The sequence below is a fragment of the Triturus cristatus genome, chromosome 7, assembly GCF_964204655.1.
Source record: "Triturus cristatus chromosome 7, aTriCri1.1, whole genome shotgun sequence".
NCBI lineage: Eukaryota > Metazoa > Chordata > Amphibia > Caudata > Salamandridae > Triturus > Triturus cristatus.
In genome coordinates, this window is record NC_140590.1 from 93754323 (window position 1) to 93777029 (window position 22707).

General features: G+C 45.2%; 1 protein-coding gene across 1 annotated transcript in view; it reads left to right on the top strand.

Moving 5' to 3' along the window:
- The window catches only part of LOC146808903 (phospholipase A2 inhibitor and Ly6/PLAUR domain-containing protein-like), a 78835-nt gene that overhangs the window by 12484 nt on the left and 43644 nt on the right, over nt 1-22707 (top strand). Inside the window, exons 2-3 of the mRNA XM_085615715.1 lie at nt 2530-2649; nt 22376-22525. Coding sequence (XP_085471841.1) covers nt 2530-2649; nt 22376-22525 — 270 coding nt within the window. The remainder of the gene's footprint in view (nt 1-2529; nt 2650-22375; nt 22526-22707) is intronic.

Here is a 22707-nt window from a genome sequence, read left to right on the forward strand (position 1 = left end):
GACCATTTTAAAAAAATTGGGCACATAACAAACTCCTGCAAAAAGAACAAACTAGTCATCATTGAACAATTGGAAACAGCAGCAAACCCACAGAACAGACTCCTGGAAAAAGAACAAAGATGGGTGTCCGGACTTTCAACACATAAAAATGGACTAGATGATAACATTCCCTGGAATGCACTCAACCTGAGATGAAACACACACTTATGCTTCTTAGCAGACAGATCAGTATAACACACACAAGGGCGCTTAACTTATTAAAGTAAATAAGTCTACTCTCTTCTTTAGCCAATGAAGAAGGTTTAGGCAAATACGGCGGGACAACAGCATACCCAATATCGAAGAGTCTCCGTAGCCGCCACATTGTATACGTAGAGAATTGCCAATCGAAAAGATATCTTCCCCACATTCCCATTAAGCCATAGAAACAAGGACATAGCGACTACTTTATTATTAATTCCCTTATCCCATTGTAATAAATGATGATGGTTACCGTTGAGGCCCCGTAGTCACCTCCAACCCTCAGCTAAGACATGAGCATACTAAGGGATGACCCATGTCCTATTGGATGAATCAGCTTCAACCCGATCACTTCAGCATGCCCACGTGCTCACGTGACAGGAAGTTTTTTTCATTCGAGCCGGGGCTTACTTACCATGAGAGACACAGACAATGGAGTATCTCCGGGACCTCTTGTCCAGGCCAGAATAGGTGAGAGACACGGGCAACTGACCTTGATGATGTAAGTTGGGCCAGTGATATCTGGCAGTATTTCTGCCCCTTTTAAATGATTGTTATTTACTTCTGGACTGACCCATTCCTTTTTTCCCTTCCTCGATCCCCAGGGTGTGACTATAGGCACCGCCCCCCAACCTATGTCATTTTGCCGATTCGCGAATGCTGTAAGATGCCATTTTGAACCTTGTTTCTCATTCTGCCATGCACTAATTCTTTTTCGGAGTTGATGAATTAATAATTTTAACAATAACTAGACATCTAGTGACCACGCCTAAATATAGTTTAAAAGGAAGACACAGGTCACTCCCTTAGGTTGAATGTAATTTGAATCGACTTTGCTGAATCAACAAAGTTCAATAATATATCCACCCTTGGTGCAATTAATATTAATGCATGTGCTTGGTCTCCAGTTCACTTTTCATGGAGGCACAGTATTATAGACAAATGAAACTATAGTCACTGGTGTAATGCAGACATAGACCATCCCCGAATGCGTGTGATGGTTGATATGACACTTTATGTGTATAACCATACAATACTGCATCTAAATGAGCAAATAACTTGTTTTATTCCCAATAATTGTACCAATTTTCTTTTCCTGATAGAACACATTAAGTAAAACGTATGTTTTCGGTTCCCAATTCACCATCAAGTACACCTTATAGTGTTTGGACTTGTACCACTGGTCCTGGAGAAAGCCTAGCGATTGCACATTTTAGGCCGAAAAATGTAGACCAACTCACCTATGTTTGAGATCAATTTAATCACACAAAACATCCATTCTTACACTTTTTAACCTTGCCCAAAGATCCCACTATTAAAGACGTATTGTCTCCAAGTGTGGAGGGGGATCCTTGAGGCAATTTTAGAAAAACTCACTCCTCATGGTCTTGCACAACGAAAACCCGCTCCGCTACAGTCAGGCGTCGAAGCACACCTGGGAGGAACTCAGTGTCCCAGGTTAGAACCCGAAGATGAAGCATGCCACCAACTAGGTTGGTGGGTGAGGGTTCTTCTAAACAATTTCCCTAAAAACATACAAACAATTTTCTTGTTTGCCTGGATGCGGTATATTCAGTTTGGAACTGTTCCTTTTTTATTTATCTATAATACTGAAGTATACATTTGCACACAATGCCACCTCCAATAGCAACAGTCCAGCCAGGACTACCAGGCCAGGTCCTCCCTGATCTGAAACTCAAGCAACCCAAGACCGGTTTTGTCCTTATTAAGGCTCATCATCTGTATATAACTTGTTTCACGTGGCACAGTGTGCACTTCACCACATATAGAGAGACCCTGTGCACGTAGGATGTCTCACTAAAATATACAAAAAGTAATTACTCAGGCCACATCCAAATCCATTGTTGTTTTGCATACCATGCCGCCTCAGTTGAGACCTAGCCATATGTAAATCAGCATTGACCCTAGTCCACCCTGGACTACCAGGCCAGATCCTCTCAGAACCGGAAAACTGGGGTCATCCTTATTAGGGCTCATTAGTCAGATATAGCTTTGTTCCAGTAGCACAGTGTGAACAGGACCCATGTCTGGCTTATAACCTATTTGAGCGTTGAGTGCTTGATTAATAGTGTATTTAGTGCATATCAAAATGTATGTAGAGAACTATTTGCATAGCTTGAGATTCTGGTTATGGGGTCTATGATTCTGCATTAAATATGTGTGCAGTGTATGTTTCACATGCTTACATTTGGAGTGAAGGATACTGTGTTGTTGAAGAACGTGTCTGGCGTCAGAGCTTTACAAATAACATCTTTCTTTCCTTTCTAGGACACTCTTTGAGCTGTAACAAGTGCTTGGAATATGGTGTAACCAGCTGTCAAGGCCCTGAAGATAAGTGCATTGCTGGTAGTGACACGTGCATCCAGGGATTTGAGAACAACACCCTTGGTGAGTGACCCTAATCACAGGTTCAATGACAATCCTGAACAAATGGATGTAACAGGGGAACTCATTCATATATGAACACATCGACAACTCACCTCCTGCTGCCTAAGAGTAGCATCAGAAGCTGATATGAAGGAGTCTGAGAGTGGAGCCAACAGGGATAAAGGAAATTTCCAAAGTCTACATCAGTTGCCAAACTGAATGGGCACTGTTTCTGCTACTGTGCACACGTGGTCATGTTTGGCACTCTATCCCTAACTCATCGTGTGCCATCTGACACATTACCTTCCTTTAATCTTAAAAGCTCATTCTGTTTTGTCAATTGTTTTCTTTTAAATGTTTACTACAGTCGGGGAGTTTGAAAGCCATCACTTCTGACTGCTATCCACGGCTATGGTAGGAGGCATAGGTCAGGCCTCTTCTTAAAAAGCCCAATTTTGACAGTGAAGATTTAAAAAACTTTCATCCGATCTCGCTACTTCCACTACCTGCTAAGATTCTTGAGAGACACCTGAAAGGCCACCGACAGGAGTTTGTGGAAGATCAGGGATGGTTGGACATTTCTCAATTCAGCTTCCGGCTACATCACAAAACTGAAACTGCATTGTTGTCGGACACGGATTGTATTAGGCGGCTGTTGGATGAAAGGCAAGGCAATGCTCCAATCCTGTTGGTTCTGTCCGCAGCCTTCAATACCATCTCTGATTGAACGCCTACAAGAAATGGGCATAACAGACAGAGCCCTGGCACTGTTGTCCTCTTTCCTCAAAGATCACTCTCAGAGGGTTATGCTTAACCAGTACCACTTTGATGTCTTTTCCTTGCATATAGAGTACAGCATGGCTCCTCATTGATAGCCTAATGCATTTAATCTTTACGTTTCTCCACTTGCCACCATTATTCACTCCTAAGGGTTTCATGGGCTGCATGCCATATCATACTCTGATGACACCCAGATCATTGCGTCGATCCTTAAGAACTCTGCAACTACTGCAGCTAATTTGTCTTTGGTAGCAGAATGGGTGGGAAGACATTTCCAGAAAGTCACTGGTGAGAAAACAAAAGTGTTGCTCTTTGGAACACATGTCTCAATTTGGAAAGATAACAGGTGGCCAGACACATTAGGCACCCTGCCTGTTCCAGCTGAGAAGGACCCAAAATCTGGGGGTGATTCATGCTGGTGAACTCTCTCTTCATGGATATGCTGATTGCACAGTTGAAACCTGTTTCCAGCTCATAAGAAGATGAAAGAAAATGTTCCCCTTCATTTCTTTCTCAGTGTGGAAGCAAGTTGCTCTGGCGCTGGTTAGGTCCAGAGTTGATTACTGTAACGCTCTTTATCCGGACTCTAACATCACTACCCAGGAAAATTACAGGTAGCTCTCGCTAGGGCGATTCTTGCCATCCCCTTAGCGTCAATCAGCTTCTGCAGGGTTGCTTGAGATACCCTGGCTCCCTATCAGAAAGGTCATCACATATAAGGCTATCTGTATTGCACATAAGGCTCTCTATCAAGCTAGCACAGCCGAGATTAGGGAGACATTCCAGGTACAAATCTCCCCCCAGTCTATCGCAACTAGGTTACCTTGCCTAGAACCAATAAGAAGAGATGGGAGTGAACAGAGCCTTCTCAGTCGCTGTAGCCAGACTTTGGAACTCACTCACCCAGTCTTTGACTTCGAATAAAGGGCACCTGACTTTCAGAAAGGCATTAAAGTCCTGGTTGCACACTATGTAGGCAGACCCTTTTTTAGCATTATAAGTGTTTGATTTGCCAGGAGACTGAAGTGGACTGCTGTGATTACAGTACCTTGACGCCTACAGCCAGTTGTTGTGCTTTATAAATTAAAATCAAATCAAATGCTCTGGATGACATATGGGGCCCTATTATGTTTGGGCGCCCTTTCCCTGTTTGCAAGAGAGAGTGCACTCTATTACATAGAATGTGCTGCTCCCAGGGCAGCCGCAAACCCGTGCTGCCCTGTGGGCAGCGCATTCAAGTGAAATACAGAGCAACTTTGAAGCAGCCGCTCCGTGTTTCACTGTGCAGGCGGCAGCCTGTCTGAACTTTTAAAGGAGATTAGAAATCCCCTTGCAGGTAGGAGCAGTGAGTGACTCTTGGCTGTGTTCCCTTTCATGCTGCAGGTAGTGGTCCTGCTTAACACCAGCAGAAAGCAGGTGTAAAATCTCTGGTGCTGACGCAGCTTATCGCTGGAATTTGTTTCACATTGCAGTTTTTGCCTTTCGTTGTGAAAGTTGTGATGTGGTTTTTTTCGTGTACAGAAAAATAAATGAACTGGGCCATGTATCCCGTCAAGATCCAGCACCTGACCCACTATTCACAATCAGTAGAAATATGAGATTTCTTCATTGATTTTGTGTGTACTCTGTAAATGCACCCACTACCACAGTGCTATTCAATACAGGATTTTAGTATTTAGAATAAATCGGAAAGGTGCACCTTGTGTGTTTTTGCACAGGAACGCCTACTCTGCATCTCATTATCAGCACTTTAATGCAACTACAGTTGAGATAAATCGAACACACTATTCAGAAGCTGGTGCAAACTGTAGACATCACCAGTATTCCCACGATAACTGCAACGCAATTTAACACCATGGTGGACACCACCAAATAACAGTAATAAGAACGAGAAAGAGTCTTACAGCACTTAACTAACAACCAAAAACTTGATTGAATTTTTTTTTTCCAAACTTTATTTTTTCGCAAACGTATATATAAAGGATAAAGTAAATTTATCAAAATGAACAGAAAACAAAAATGCGGAAGACTCCTGTCAGGAGCATGAATGACGACGACACACCCTGGAAAATAAAGCACAAAATAAGGATGTGTGTAATGCGCATATCAAAGGAGCATGACACAGAGAAGGAAAACAAAGCCAGAGAGAAAAAGAGAGGGAAGGAAAGAAAGGGAGAAGGAAGATGGAGAAAGAGAAGGAAAGGAAGGAAGAGAGTGAGAGAGGGAGAGTGAAGAGAGGGAAGTGAGAGAGAGAGAGAGAGAGAGAGAGAGAGAGAGAGAGAGAGAGAGAGAGAGAAAGAGAGTTAGATACTGCCGTCCCTGCGCATCCATGACCAAATAATGACCTGCTGTCACCGGAGTGTGTACCAGTGGGCACTCCACGTGCCCGTCAAAACTCCTCGACCCGGCAGATCTCACAGATGTCGCTAAGTCCTGAGTCATGAATGGCAGAGACCACATCAGCTTCTCCGCGGCCCAGCAGATCCCACACATGTCGCTGAGTCTTGAGTCATCAATGGCGGAGACCACATCAGCTTTGGGTGCCGCTAACCCTGTGCAACGCAAGTCAGCGCCAGGTGGTGGTAGACCGCTGACGGCCATACAAGTTAGGGTGCGACTAACCCTGTGTAACTCAAGTCCGCGCCACGTGGTGAAAGGCCCCTGATGGCCACATCAGTTTCGGGTGGCACTAACCCTGTGCAAGTCAAGTTCGTGCCACGTGGTAGTAGGCCCCTGATGGCCATACAGCTCAGGGTGCGACTAATCCTCTGCCCAACTTTTCACGGGCTCTTTATGATTGAGACCCGTGGAGCGTCCATCATCCAGTCACGTTGTGATGTTGTCGATGTATTATATTTGCATGGTCACATGGTCTGTGACGTATGTGCCGGATGGGAGTGGTTTGTGTGCAAACCTGCCCTCAGGGAGTGGCTGTGACATGTTGACAACTAGAGCACTGACCTGCACACCAACAGTGAGTACGCGTGCGTCAGGTAGCTATGTGGGGGTGTGAAAACGTGTTTTCTCAATGGATTTTCCATAGGAAACTTTAGACAAGGCTACAGGTCAAACTGATGAACAGAATTACGGCAAGTTTGGTAGGGAGAAAGGTCATGGTCCAGAAAGCGCGCTTTCTTGCATCGAGTGTAAATATAAAATAAATTTCCCAGGGGCAATTTAATATACAGGAGCTCTGTCTGTGTGAGATCTTTCACGCTTCCTCTTCTCAACATCACCACTTCGCAGCTATATCGTTAAAAGCCAGTCCGTCAGGTCGCAGCTCTCTACCATTGTGAGCTAGTACGCTGCTGTGCCTGTACCTCTGCGAGCTACTACGCTGCTGTTCCTTTGGGAGCGGATGGCTCGTAGTACCGCGTCTGTGAGTCGACCAGACGGGCTTCAGTTGTCCCTCTGCGAGCCTCGGTGCGAACTGTTTACAAGTCACACTACATAAGCATTGAAAAGCCATTTTGTGATTCAGTCAGTCAGCTCGCATCTGTCCGAGGCATTTCTGAAAACATACCGGAGTTCTTTCTGTGAGAGATACCCCTTTCACATCAGTAGGTAACTCACCCTCTTTCCACATTACCAACATACCCCCAACAACCTTCTTGGGCCCAGAATTATCCCTGTGCAGTTGGACAAACAAGAATCTTAGTCATGTATAGATTTACATATAACATATTTTATTTAAAGAAAACAACAATAAATAAAACTGAAGGGAGTCTGGTGCTGTGGTTGCTGCCACGACGTTGGGGTTACTGTCATTCAGGGCTTAGGACACAGTTCCACATGTGGGATCGGCTTGTATTGAACAGGGTTAATGGCACCACGTGTTGCGCATTGTGTTGTACAGGGTTAGTGGCACCACGTATCGCTGGCCTTGCATATGGAAATATGCCTGACTGATCAGAGGTAGTCTGGTGCTGTGGTCGCTCCCATGAAGTTGGGGTCACTGCCATTCAGGACTCAGGACACAGTTCCACATGTGGGAATGGCTTGTGTTGAACAGGGTTAGTGGCACCACGTGTCAAAAATTCGAATTGCGAGCTCTGTTGCCCGCAGTGTAGAGTGTTATTGAGTGTTTGTTGGCACTTGAAGATGAATTTGACTGATATAAAAAAAGTTCTTGAAGCAAGGATACTAAAAGAATATTATGTAGGTTGTAGGCCTGTGATAGTTACTTGCCTAGAGGACTCTCTAATTAATGAATGAAGAATTAATTTTAATTGTGAACCCTACTGACCGCAGTGTAGGCGTATCATGAAAAGATGAAACATGTATAAAACACACTGTCGAAGTGTATGAGCCTGTGATGCTGCTTGGTGCGGATGGTCTGCAGTGGGAGCTATGTCTGTTGCCTACTGCGTCATCTGCAAGGGCCCACAGCCACATGCATACGTTGGTGGCCCCACCAGCCTGCGTAGTTTAGGTTCAGTGGCACCACGTGTCGCTGGGCTTCCATATGCAAATACGCGTCACTAATCGCAGGGAGTCTGGTTTTGTGGTCGCTGCCACGAAGTTGGGGTCACTGCCATTTAGGACTCAGGACACAGTTCCACATGTGGGATCGGCTTGTGTTGAACAGGGTTAGTGGCACCATGTGTTGTCAGCCGTGCATATAGGAATATGCCTAACTGATCAAAGGGAGTATGCTGCTGTTGTCGCTGCCACGGACTTGGGGTCACTGCCATTCAGGACTCAGGACACAGTTTCACATGTGGGATCGGTTTGTGTTGAACAGGGTTAGTGGCACCATGTGTCACCGGCCTTGCATATGGAAATATGCCTAACTGATCAAAGGGAGTATGCTGCTGTGGTCGCTGCCACGGACTTGGGATCACTGCCATTCAGGACTCAGGACACAGATCCACATGTGGGATTGGCTTGTGTTGAACAGGGTTAGTGGCACCACGTGTCGCCGGCCTTGCATATGGAAATATGCCTAACTGATCAAAGGGAGTCTGGTGCTGTGGTCGCTGCCACGGACTTGGGGTGACTACCATTCAGGACTCAGAACACAGTTCCACATGTGGGATTGTTCGGCTTGTGTTGTACAGGGTTAGTGGCACCATGTGTCGCCGGCCTTGCATATAGAAATATGCCTAACTGATGAAAGGGAGTCTGGTGCTGGGGTCGCTGCCACAGACTTTGGGTCACTGCCATTCAGGACTCAGGATACAGTTCCACATGTGGGATCGTTCGGCTTGTGTTGAACAGGGTTAGTGGCACCATGTGTTGCCGGCTTCTGTTGAACAGGGTTAGTGGCACCATGTGTCACCGGCCTTGCATATGGAAATATGCCTAACTGATCAAAGGGAGTATGCTGCTGTGGTCGCTGCCACGGACTTGGGATCACTGCCATTCAGGACTCAGGACACAGATCCACATGTGGGACTGGCTTGTGTTGAACAGGGTTAGTGCCACCACGTGTCGCCGGCCTTGCATTTGGAAATATGCCTAACTGATCAAAGGGAGTCTGGTGCTGTGGTCGCTGCCACGGACTTGGGGTGACTACCATTCAGGACTCAGAACACAGTTCCACATGTGGGATTGTTCGGCTTGTGTTGTACAGGGTTAGTGGCACCATGTGTCGCCGGCCTTGCATATAGAAATATGCCTAACTGATGAAAGGGAGTCTGGTGCTGGGGTCGCTGCCACAGACTTTGGGTCACTGCCATTCAGGACTCAGGATACAGTTCCACATGTGGGATCGTTCGGCTTGTGTTGAACAGGGTTAGTGGCACCATGTGTTGCCGGCTTCTGTTGAACAGGGTTAGTGGCACCATATGTTGCAGCTTGCATTGAATTTTGCCACAATAAGTCCACGTGGTGATGGCTTGTGGTGCAGTGAGTTAGTGGCACCTGAAGCACTCAGCGTGTACGCATCCTGAGATGTTGCGTGATCCAGGCGGGCCTCACTAATAGCAATGTCTTTACATGCTTTGAAAGAATGTTCATAGCACTCAAAATCTCCTAGAATTTCCATTTCAGTCCTCCGAGGTTTGAAGAGTTGCAGAAGAGCTAAATAAAAAAACTCTCTATTATCTGGAGTATCACAACTTAATTTCCTGTGATTAATCAAATTTCCTTTGGCATTCTTTAAGAAACATCCATCAGATCCAATTACAGCATATTTCCCTTCATTTATTTTTCTGTAACATTTTTTCTAAAACTATAATGTTGCAGTATTTCATACAGACATATGTTTTCCAGGTATGGACTTCTATTTGGATAGTATGCGAGAAACAGTAATTGAGTTATCTGCAACATATTGTATGTCCATATTTGCATTCCACATCTTCAAAATTACTGGATTGTAATCATTAATGTACTTCAATTCTTGTGTTCTTTTTATATTATAAGTATTTTTGGGTGATTTTCCAATGATAGTATGCCTCACTGCTGACATAAAATTGTTCACTCTTCCTTGTGATGACTTATGGTGCACTGAGTTAGTAGTACCTTTGGCGCTCAGCGTGTACGTACCCTGCGGTGATGTGTGATCTGGGAGGGCCGCACACGGACCAATGTCTTTTGTCTATTGGATTCTGGCTCAATGAGGCCACGTAGAGATGACTTATGTTGCACTGAGTTAGTAGTACCTTTGGCGCTCAGCGTGTACGTATCCTGCGATGATGCGTGGTCTGGGAGGGCCGCACTCGGATCAATGTCTTTTGTCTATTGAATTTTGCCTCAATAAGGTCACGTGGCGATGACTTATGGTGCACTGAGTTAGTAGTACCTTTGGCGCTCAGCGTGTACGTACCCTGCGATGATGCGTGGTCCGGGGGGGGGCGCACTCGGAGCAATGTCTTTTGTCTATTGAATTCTGCCTCAGTAAGGCCACGTGTCGATGACTTGTGGTGCACTGAGTTAGTGGTACCTTTGGCGTTCAGCATGTGCGCACCCTGGCATGATGCGTGGTCCGAGAGGGCCGTACTGGGAGGAATATATCTTGCGTACTGGACTGCATCATCTGCAATCACTACTCCATCTGAATTGTGATGCCTGCTGTCCGCAGTGTAGATCGAAGGCAGTAGTCTATACAGACATAAGTCTGCGGTGCTGTACCGCTGGGTTCGCAAGGGGCCTGTGTCGAGGTCATGGCGGCAGCCTCGTAGCAGGGTAAGGCCTGCCACTCTGACACAGTCGTTGGTCTTTACAGTTCACAAGTGAACCAAGCCCAGAGCCCCAGCCTATTTATTCACACTCCTACGCTGAAGTGGCGTATGTCGGACCAGCCCACTCCGGTTACGCTGATGCTTACAGGGGGGATGATACAGCTACATGACTGAGATCGTCCCTAGTGTTTGACGTAACATGGTTGGGTCCACAGTCAACAACACTATAAGCACCAGTAGTATTTGTGCAGCTGGAGAGGTGTGTGTTCTGCATACTGAGATGTGTCCAGCACATCACCGCTACATTTTGCATTGTGTGCATTGTTATTTATGGGTGAATTGCTTTCTTCACATATAGTTTGTTCACACCTGTCCCAATATTCAGCTATGACGTATTCAGAAAGTTTGCTGTCTTGTTTTGCGCTGTCTCGGTGGTAGAGGGGGGGTTCTAGGGGTGGTGGTGGGTGTTGTGGCGTTCATGGGAGTCGGAGCTGCTTGATCAGTAGGTCTATGACATGTGTTGGTCTTCAGATGTGGCTCTGGGCTGGGGTCTCTTTCATACTGTATGTAGTTGTTTAATGTTTAGAAAACAAGAAGACATTAAATAATGAATTAAAAAATATAAAACAATTTTTAGGATATTAAAGTTACAAAATATCACATTTTAAAATAAAATTATGAGAAAAACATAGGTTTTATGAACATTATATTTAGAAATTAGTATTTAAAAAAAAATAATTACTGAAAAAACGATTGCCACATTTCCCAACAATGAGCTTTTATATGGCTAAGGGACCATGCCATTTTTGGAGGGTTCGCTGTCCTGTTCTGCACTGCCTTGGTGGTAGAAGGGAGAGGCGTTGTACGGGGGGGGAGGTCCTGAGGGTTGTGGAGGGTGTTGTTCATTCTTGGGTGTTGGAAAAAACTATAGGTTAAATGAACATTATAATTAGAAGTTAGCATAAAAAACATTGAAATTCACTGAAAAAAAATAGGTTTCAGGCACGTTATAGATAGAAATTAGCATTTAAAAAACCTTTGAAATTCACTGAAAGAACCATAGGTTTCAGGCACGTTATGGTTAGAAATTAGCATTTAAAAAACCTTTGAAATTCATTGAAAAAAACATAGGTTTGAGGCATGTTATAGTTAGAAATTAGCCTTTAAAAATCCTTAGAAATTCACTGAAAAAACAATAGGTTTCAGGGACGTTGTAGTTACTTGGACATTTGACTCATATAAAACCAGAGACATTTGCTCGTTATAGTTAGTTAAGCTAACTATAACTCGCGCGCCCGCAATGCACTGGTGATGACGTCACATATTACATCTCTCATGACATAGTCAGTGACATCACTCATAACATCACTGATGACATCTCAAATGACATCACTGATGACATCACTGATGACATCATCCATGTGATAGTCTGACACACCTCCTCACACTCTAATATAACCTTTGAAACACGTACTCTAAAAAACAGACTACCATTTTTGAAACCATAAACACACCAATACCAGATACTAGATACCCGTCCACTGATTCCTATCTATATATTGTGAGCTAGACATACACTCATACAGTCATTCATACATGCTGTCACTCATCATTATATCAGTATAATATCCACTCATACACCTATACATACATTCACACAGTGCTACTGATCCATAGAGTTACTCACACATCTACTCAGTCATGCCAAAAATCAATCACACCCATGTGCTCACCTATGCAGATATATACACACCACCTGACTTATATATACACACACCACCTCCCTTATTTATATAGATACTAACACATACTTACTCTCTTATACAATCACTAATACAAGTACACATTCATGTATGTAGACACTCTTGCAATCACTGTTTCTCACTTAGTCAATTATACACCCCAACACGCACATATACTGTCTAAAAAACATATAGTTACTCACATATATACAACTGAGACATCAATTCACTAATCAACACACCTGTACACACAGTCAGCTACCCATACAGCCCTTCTGAAATGCACTTTTTAATCTATACAACCAATAAATCAGCCATTCAGACATGTATGCACAGAGTCAGACACCCCCCACCCACCCACATAGACACCCATACAGATACTCATACAATCAATCAATAACCCATATAGACACTGATATAGCTACTCACCAACCCATGCACCTGCTTACACACCAACTGAGAGACTAATATAGACATTCACACAGTTTAGTCACTAACCCATGCATTTAGTAACATACGTTCAATCAGTGACTTATACAGTCAGTCATGCATCTACTAAATAATCCATTCAGGCACTTCTACATCCACTCATTCTTCAATAGACCTTGGCATAGATATATATGAAAAATATTTAAACTTTACAGAAACACACATTCACTGTATGATGTCATCAGTGATGTAATTTGAGATGTCATCAGTGATGTCATGAGTGATGTCACTGACCATGTCATGAGTGATGTAATATGTGATGTCATCACCAGTGCATTGCGGGCGCGCGAGTTATAGTTAGCTCAACTAACTATAACCGGCGAATTTCAGTGGATATATATATATATCCAAGAAAGAAGTGACTGAAACAGATAGATTCACCACAGAACAAAAATATATTTCCACTACAACGTTTCAGCTTCCGCCTTCCTCAGGTAGTACAAGCTGGTTTGCTCAGTGGCTGCACAGATTACACAGCTGAACTTTCAAAAAGCATCATGAGTGAAGATTCCATTTGGAATGTGGAATCAAAACAGTTCTGAGAGCTCTTGAGATATGCAGTAATCAGGTTGTATTCACAGTAATGTTCAGTCCATGTGGATGCAGAGATTTTAAACGGTACATCCAGAAGTTTTCTCTGGAGTCCAGTAGTTCTTCCTTTGAGACATGTTCCACTGGGAAAATCTTCAAATCTGATAGTAAATGATCCACAAGGTTAAAATGATTGGCTACAGGCTGGTGAACTTTCTTATTAATTATTGCCGATTTGTGGTTCCTGAATCGTGTACGGAGGTCATTCACTGTTTGGCCTACATATTGTTTTTTACAGCTTTGCCGTTGGCACTGAATCGCATAAATAATGCATGGTACAAAAACAATACCCGGAGGCATTTTCCTCTTTCTATGTGTGCTACAGAATAAGGAAAAAACAAGGAGAAATAAGATATATCTTCTTGTTACTCCTCACCTGTGGAGTCGTAGCATTTTGATGCATTCCCAGGTCTACCAGTAATGGAAAATCTGTGAGTGAATCAAAATTCATGGGTGGATTCGTGGGAACACCCATGCTGCATCCATGGAATGCCTCCAGGAGGGCAGAGTAACTCAATGCAGAGATTTGAGCTATGTTCCATTACTCAAGGTTTGATGAATCTAACTTAGTACTTGTTTTGACCATGAGCCCCTTTGCGTGGCGCAAGAGTTACACAACTCTTTGATAATGTGCCCCTCAGCGCGTGTGTGACATACCACGAGTCTGCACTCACAGCGCAATCACATAAATCAGTGTGTAACATCAGAGAGTGCACATTACAAATATGCTACTTACCATCTCACATGGCCGAATCCCAGGCAATCGTTTCATAGAAGCAGAAAGAACACGGGAAGTGATCACTTTTCTTAAAACTTGTCCTAGGCTGCCATTTAGTGGGCAAGCTTATCCTATGATGCCATCAATCAATCAATCAATCATCGCATTTATATAGCACACTACTCACCCAGAGGGTCTCAAGGCACTGGGGGGTCCGCTACTGCTCGAACAGCCAAGTCTTGAGTTGCTTCCTGAAGGCGAAGTGGTCCTGGGTCTGGCGGAGGTGGGTGGGGAGGGAGTTCCATGTCTTGGCGGCGAGGTAGGAGAAGGATCGTCCCCCTGTGGTGGCTCTTCGGATGCGGGGGACGGTGGCGAGGGCGTGGCTGGTCGATCGAAGCTGGCGTTTGGGAGCGTAGAAGTTGAGGCGGCTGTTGAGGTATCCTGGGCCTTGGTTGTGTAGGGCTTTGTGTGCGTGGGTGAGGAGACGGAAGGTGATTCTCTTGTTGACCGGGAGCCAGTGCAGGTCTCTCAGGTGTCTGGAGATGTGGCTGCGACGGGGGATGTCCAGGATGAGTCGTGCTGAGGCGTTCTGGATCCGCTGGAGTCTCTTCTGGAGTTTGGCGGTGGTTCCAGCGTAGAGGGAGTTGCCGTAGTCCAGACGGCTGGTGACGAGGGCCTGGGTGACCGTCTTCCTGGTCTTGGTGGGGATCCACCGGAAGATCTTGCGTAGCATGCGCAGGATGTTGAAGCACGACGAGGAGACAGCGTTGACTTGTCTGGTCATGGAGAGGGAGGAGTCCAGGATGAAGCCCAGGTTGCGTGCGTGGTCTGTTGGTTTGGGTGCGCTGCCTAGGGCGGGGGGCCACCAGGAGTCGTCCCAAGCGGCGGGTGAGGATCCCAGGATGAGGACTTCCGTCTTGTCCGAGTTCAGTTTCAGGCGGCTGTTCTTCATCCATTCGGCTACCTCTTTCATCCCTTCGTGAAGGTTGGCTCTGGCGGTGGTGGGGTCGTTGGTGAGGGAGAGGATCAGCTGGGTGTCGTCGGCGTAGGAGATGATGTTGAGGTTGTGCTGGCGTGCGATGTCGGCGAGGGGGCTCATGTAGACGTTGAAGAGAGTAGGACTGAGCAAGGAGCCTTGAGGGACACCGCAGATGACTTCGGTGCCTTCAGATCTGAACGGAGGGAGGCGGACTCTCTGTGTCCTTCCGGCGAGGAAGGAGATGATCCACTCCAGTGCCTTTTCTTGGACTCCGACGTTGCTGAGGCGTTGTACTAGGGTACGGTGGCAGACAGTGTCAAAGGCCGCGGAGAGGTCGAGGAGGATGAGGGCCGCTGTTTCTCCGTTGTCGAGTAGCGCTCGGATGTCATCCGTGGCTGCGATCAGGGCGGTCTCGGTGCTGTGGTTGGCCCGGAAGCCAGACTGCGAGGGGTCGAGGGATCCGTTCGTCTCGAGGAAGGTGGCCAGCTGCTTGTTGACGGTCTTCTCGATGACTTTTGCGGGAAATGGGAGCAGCGAGCTGGGGCGGTAGTTCTTGAGGTCGGTGGGGGTCGGCCGATGGCTTCTTGAGTAGGGCGCTGAGTTCGGCGTGCTTCCAGCTCTCCGGGAAGGTAGCGGTGTCGAAGGAGGTGTTGATGATGTTCCGCAGGTGGGGTGCGATGACAGCGTCGGCCTTGTTGAAAACGTGGTGAGGGCAGGGATTGGTCAGAGATCCGGAGTGGATGGAGTTCATCGTGCGGACGGTGTCTTCGGTGTTGATCGGGGTCCAGGCGCGGAGGGTGGTGGTGGGGGGCGGTGGTTCGGTCGTGGTGTTCATTGGTTGAGTGCTGAAGCTGTTGTGTATGTCCGTGATCTTGTTGTGGAAGTAGGAGGCGTGGGAGTTGCAGAGGTCTTGCGAAGGGGTGATGTCATTCTTTCCGGCGTTGGGGTTGGAGAGCTCTTTGACGATGTTGAAGAGTTCCTTGCTGTTGTGTGCGTTGTTGTCCAGTCGTTCCTTGAATGCGATTTTCTTGGTGGCGTGGATGAGTTGGTGGTGTTTTCGGGTGGCGAGCTTGAGGGCAGTCATGTTGTCCGGTGTTGGGTCTCTGCGCCAGGTTTTCTCGAGGGCTCGGCAGTTCTTCTTGGAGCTTTTGAGTTTGTCGGTGAACCATGGGGCTCTCTTGCAACCAGGTCTGCTAGGCGGGTTCCTCAGGGGGGGCGAGCTCGTCTGTGCAGTCGCTGACCCACTTCGTGAGGTTGGTGGCCGCCTGGCTGGGGTTCGTTGTGCTGGTGGGCGGGTTCATGCTCAGGGAGGTCGCGAGCTGGTCGGCTGTGATCTTGTTCCAGCTCCTGCGTGCAACCTGTTGCTGGTGGTGGTGGATCGTGGTCCTGCCGAAGCTGAAGTGGACGCAGCTGTGGTCGTTCCAGTGGAGTCCGGTGGCGTGGCTGAAGGCGATGTCCTTGCTGGATGAGAAGACGGGGTCGAGTGTGTGGCCGGCGTAGTGGGTGGGGGTGGTGACCAGCTGCTTGAGACCGAGGTTGGCGAGGTTGTCCAGCAGGGCGGTGGTGTTGCGGTCGTTGTAGTTCTCCAGGTGGAAGTTGAGGTCCCCGAGGAGGATGTAGTCAGCGGAACCGAGGTCGTGTGGGCTGATGAAGTCGGCGATGTCTTCGCTGAATTGTGTGCGTTGTCCCGGGGGTCTGTAGATGAGGGTGCCTCTGAGGGTGGTCTTGGGGTTGATGTGGACTTGGAAGTGCAGGTGCTCGGCGGTTGCGAGGGTGTCGTCGGTGTTGGTCGTGATGCGGATGGTGTTCCTGTGGACGATGGCGATGCCTCCTCCGGTGTGGTTGATGCGGTCCCTTCGGATGATCTTGTAGCCGTCTGGGATGGCGATGGCGATGTCAGGCGCTGAGGAGGCGTTCATCCAGGTTTCCGTGAAGAAGGCGACGTCTGGGGCTGTGGTGTCGAGAAGGTTCCAGATCTCGATGGCGTGCCTGTGCCTTGCTTTCCCATCTAGTGAGAAAGCAAGACAACCCAAAATAATCAATTTAAAATAAATGGAAACAGCCATAATAAAAGAACACATATACAACCTACCGAAAAGAACTACATTGAATTATGATAGACTGAAATTATTATTACTGCTATCAGACAGTACAAAATATTACCACAAATATAAACACACACATATATATTAAAGAAACATAATCAAGATGTCGATAAGTATAATAAATGTCGGTGTCAAGTCATCTTATGGCAGATAACAGCATGAAAGACACCATATAAAGAGTGGTATCTAGAAGCCCACAACCTTTCGACGTCAGATCCACATAGTATGGGGTCACGATGGGAGAAATGCCACTGGTGATTTGAACATTATTTGCAAGCGACATGGAAAAACACACTGATGAACAATCAACAGATTTCCTATTTGAAATAATGGGAGATGATGTGGAAGAGTTGACCCACAAAGAAACATTGATTTTGAAAGCTACTCTTTGAAGAGAACATGCCAAGAAGCAAAACAAACCATGGATGAAAATTAGTAGCACCTTGTGATTTTCAAAAATTAAATAATACAGAACCAATATGCTTGTGAGTAATTGCAGGTTGTCATTTCCATGCATTGAGAACAAAATTTTGAAAATAAGCATTTGATCAGCCAAAGATAGCACAAATTGCTTGCTAAGAAGCAAGAGCGGAAGTTCTCGTCGGATGAACTAAAATGATGGGTCCGACAGATGCCATAAATATGAAAATAAATAAGTTACAACTTGAATTTGTGCTACAGATTTCTACATTCAGAAATGTGTCTAGCTATAGAGAAAAGGAGTCGCAAAGGTGATAAAAAACAGTCAGTTTGGAAGTTTATGTAAAGCAAATACTCAGATGCCAAAAACAGATAATTTTACAAAATAAGAAAGCCAGGTAACGAAAACAACTCTGCGTGTGTGAAAGCTAAAATGGAGAAGATGAGATAGCCACATTTCCTATCAGGTACTTAGAAGAAAGACCATGGGCCATATGTATCAAGCTAAATTAAGATCGCAAACGCTGAAATTCGCAGAATTTCAGCATTTGCGATCGCAATTTAGCAGTGTGCAATGTATCACACAAAAAAACACTCGCAAAATAAACAATCACAAACTTTGCAATTCCCTATTTTGCGAATGCATTTAAGGAATCGCAAATTGTGATTCCTTAACTGCAATGTAAGAAGCACAAATAAAGTAAGATTTGGCCTTAAGGAATCGCATATTACCATCAACTTTAAGCTTGTGGTAATTTTGCGGTTTTCTTTAAAAAGGCACTTAAAAGTGCCATATGTCGCACATAGATGGTTGAAAATGAGTTTGGTAGCCATGTTCTGCTGTACTAGTATGGCCGTAAGGGTCACATTGGCTGCGCCCAGCAGACCATTACCATAGTCCAGTCTGTGAATTATTAGACCTTGTTCAATGGTTCTTCAGGCTGAGATGGGGAGGTAAGGAAAGGCTCTTCGTAGAAGGTGCATGGTATCAAAAAAGACACCTGTTGTAGTCTGGATCTGCTCTTTCATAGACAGTGCTTGGTCTATATTTACCCCAAGATTTTTCACTGCTTGTGTGGGAGTCGGAGCTGCGCCCAGTTCAGGGAGCCACCCCTCATCAAAGCAAAGTGAAATAGCCTTGTCAAACAGCATATTATCATTCTTACCGACATTCAACTGTAAACAGCTGTCTGTCATCCATCATAAAATAGCTAAGATTCCCTAGGCAAACCGATCTTTTATTTTAGCCAGATCTTTGTTGAAGGAGATCAGCTGTGTGTCATATTCCTGGCATGGGTGGCAAGATTATCATAAACCAGCCATTTTGCATTGAGAAGGAGCTCCACTGATGCCACATTAAGGATCCGGGACCTGGGGGGCACCTCTTGGGCACCAGGAACTCACTCCAGCAAAGATCAGGAGGGCTCAGGCATGTCCAATTGTTGGTCCAGTTGCAGGTCCAGGCAGCAGGTCAGCTGGGCAGAGTCAAGGATGCCCCTGGAGCTTGTTATGTTTAGAACGGGAGATCAGTTCACTGACTTTTGGAATCTCTTCAGCCTGGGATGAAGGGTGCACTTCCAATCTTTCCTTTCAGCAAGCAGGAGAGGCCTCAAGCAATAGTGCAACAGGACTTTCTTCTTCTGTACTATCCACAAGTCCAGGAGTGTACAGAAGAGTTCATTCTGAGGGTCAAATATTTTTACCTGGTGCCCACTTTGTAGTAGGAGACGTTTCTGAAAGATTCCACCGCCCAAGGAGCTTGGAATTTCCTTTCTCCATGCCATTGACTATGGGAGAGGCAGTCTTTGTATAGGAGTAATTTAGCATAAAAGACTATAGAGGTCATTACGATAGCACCATCATGCAACCATTCTCCGTCCGCCTGAGAAGGATGGGGGGCGGATAGCTGGTGGACGGAAAGTCCGTCTGCCATGGGTCCGACACAGGAAATAGATACGATTGGACCCACCCCACATCCACAAAATGGTGGCGGTGGCCAGATTAGGATGCTGCATCCCCGGATGTACTTTGGGGGCCCGTAGCGGGCCCTGCTTAAGCAGGAGCACTCTAGTTTTGCAGTTGGGGGGCACCTATGAAGAAAATCTAGCCATTGTATGGGCCTGTGAACACTATCATTTGTATCTATTTGGAAAACCATTTACAATAGTCACTCTCTTGACTATATTTGTGAGCCCTAACACAAAGATACTTTCAAGGATAGAAAGATGGGGAATTCATCATATTGAATAGGACTACAAAATAGTACGCAAGCCAGGTAAAGACCATAAGTCAGCTGGTCATATATTTCAAAATCAACTTCCAAAAATAAGAAACAACATAACAGTGGCAAAAGAATATATCAACTTTACATTTGAGCACTCGACTCCAGACAGAATCTTGGAAACTAAACTTGTAAAAGTAATAATGGAAGCAGTGGCGGACTGCATGTATTGGGAGTGGGAGTTTTAAAATAAAAAATGTACCTTATTGCCGCATCTCTCTATCTATCCTCCACGTCAGACTCAGGCCAGAAAAGGAAGCAGGAAGCACCCAGGAAGCACCAAAGCTCCACTGGCAATCATAAAGCTGCAATGCAGCATTTAGATTGGTCTGAGCACCGTGGTTCGGCTCTCAGATGGGGACTGGGGCCCTTAGCATGTTCTTTACCCAGGCTGTAATGCAGCCAAGCGTGGAGAACATGCAGAGTGAGCATGAATGTTTGGCCGGCCCCAGAGAGACGTTCAAACATTAAACATTCATGAGCACTTGGAGTGGGCAAACCACTCCTCCCCTGCCCTGCTCTGAGGCCAGGTCAGCCCCGCCCACACCGGCTGCAAAGCAGCTGGAACAAATACAATTATAATAACGTTGTTATCATTTTATTTTTCCATTAGTTAGGCTGCTTAATAGCAGTGGGGCGACGCTCCTCCGCCTTAGGGGAGGAGCCGCCACTGGATGGAAGACAACACACTGAAGGAAAAGATTCACATAATAAAGAACAACAAATAGAAACATGCCAATAATGCTACCAAGTTTACAAAATATGTTATTCAAAAGATTTATTGATATTTAAACAGATCCAAAATGAACTATCAAAATCTGAAAGTGTTCTACTGGGCAGAGGTACTCAAATTATAGTCCCACAATCTTTATGGAACAGATTGTTGAGAGAGCACCCAAAAGCCACATGGGTGTAGTAAAAACAAAAATATTTTTAAGGGATAAAGTTGGGTTTCCTGGTTTAGATGTGCTTGTGGAAAACATTGATTAATCATGTCATCTGTGTTAGTGTACTGGGAATCATCCATCTCCAGACCAACTAGCTATGTCTAAAGTTTCTAATGCTGTATGGGACTCAGTAGCTCTTGATTGTTATGGAAAATATCAACTTTTAATACATGAGTATTCACATTTTTCAGTCAAAAAAAAAGTGACATCTACAGCATTAACCTCTGTACTTCCTATGATACATGAGGTATTTGCAGAGTGAGGTATACCCACCACACTCAAGTTGCATAATGGACCTCTGTTTAATGGGAACTACTTTAAACGGTTCATGCAATATTTAGGAATAAACTTTAGGAAGATCACTCAAATGTGGCTAGAAGCAAATGGAAAGGTGGAAAGATTTATGAGCAACATAAAGAAAACAATTCCGCGAACAAAAATGTCTCAAATTTCAATATATCAACCCTTAGAGGTTATAGAGGATCTCCCCATAGTTCAATAGGAAGGAGGTAACTACAGAGTTATTGTTTATACAGGCATGACAGCCTATGCTTCCACAGATGCTGTTGGCTGTAGTGGAAGGACATGACAGCATTCCACAGAGAGATCTCCTTGCAATGTCCAAAATGAAGCAGGCATGCTAAAAGGTCAGATATTGCTTTGGATGATTGGGGTATTGTAAAACAAATTAAAGAAAGGAAAACCAATCCTTCGGTTCATAAAGAGCCTTTGCAAGCTTGGCAGGTAAAAGAAACTATGATCTCTTCAGTATCTCCAAAATAGGTCCATCACCAGGAATGTTTCTTACTTTAAGAAAATAATCAGTCAAAATGAAGAAGTAAGAAAGTCCTACGCGGGCGACATAAAAAACAGAAATAATAAATATACCTTGAATGATAAAAAAATTCCAAAGTGAAGCAAAGAGGAAGTTTGCAATGAACAGGTGCCGACCAAAGGACCAATTGAAGAAATGTGAATGATAGTTACTCAATAATTGGATTTGTATTTAAAATTATTTATTCATTTCATTTATCAATTTTCTTCTCTTTCGAAAGTGGGGGAAGATGTAATGTGTGAAAAAAGGCTGCCAGAGTGCAGCCAAGCATCTTTTGAGTCTGGGGCTTCATTCTGGAATGTGGGGGTACAGAGGAGTGTGGCTGCAGGAGATAAGCGGCAAACTATCCGCTAGGGATGATACATGAATGGCAACTCTCAAGCTGCTGTCACTCATTGTTTGGACTAAAAGCAGCATCTGGTATTTTCTGGGCTTAGAAGCAGCAGATTTATCATTTGAAACATGTTATTTGTAATTAATTAAAACCACTCATTAGCATATCATTTGTCCATACTTTTTCAAGCGACATTTATTATTTTGACAAATCCTCTTATTAAAATGAGTTCAGAGCCATTAAACACATACAAATCCCTAATATGCAGCTTCGTAGGTTCGCCTAGCAGCAGACGTGTTATGTGACATCACATTATGATTGTATAAATGTAAGTTAGTAGGTAACATGTATGCTTGAATCCAGGGTCATTGCAGCCTTCTCATCAACCTTTTTTCGCAACAGATGATGATGTGCGTCTAACAGCGATCAAGGCTTGCCACTCTCCCGCGATGCCCTCAGCGGCCTGTGAATTCAAGGACCACTCCTTCACGTGTTCCCAACTATACATGCGTTTTGTTTTAGAGTGTGGCCAACACATGCATCCATTGGAAGGTAGGTCCTGTCCGGGGTTGGGGGGCTCTTGATACCCTTGTGATGTAATGGGGTTGTGTGTCTGTCTGAAAACCAAAACTCACGATGAGAGCGGGGCACATATCTTCTTCGCGGAGAGACTTTTGAGGGATTTCTGAGAACTACTTTATCGGTACATTTTTGCAGGAAGCTGGTTTGTGCCA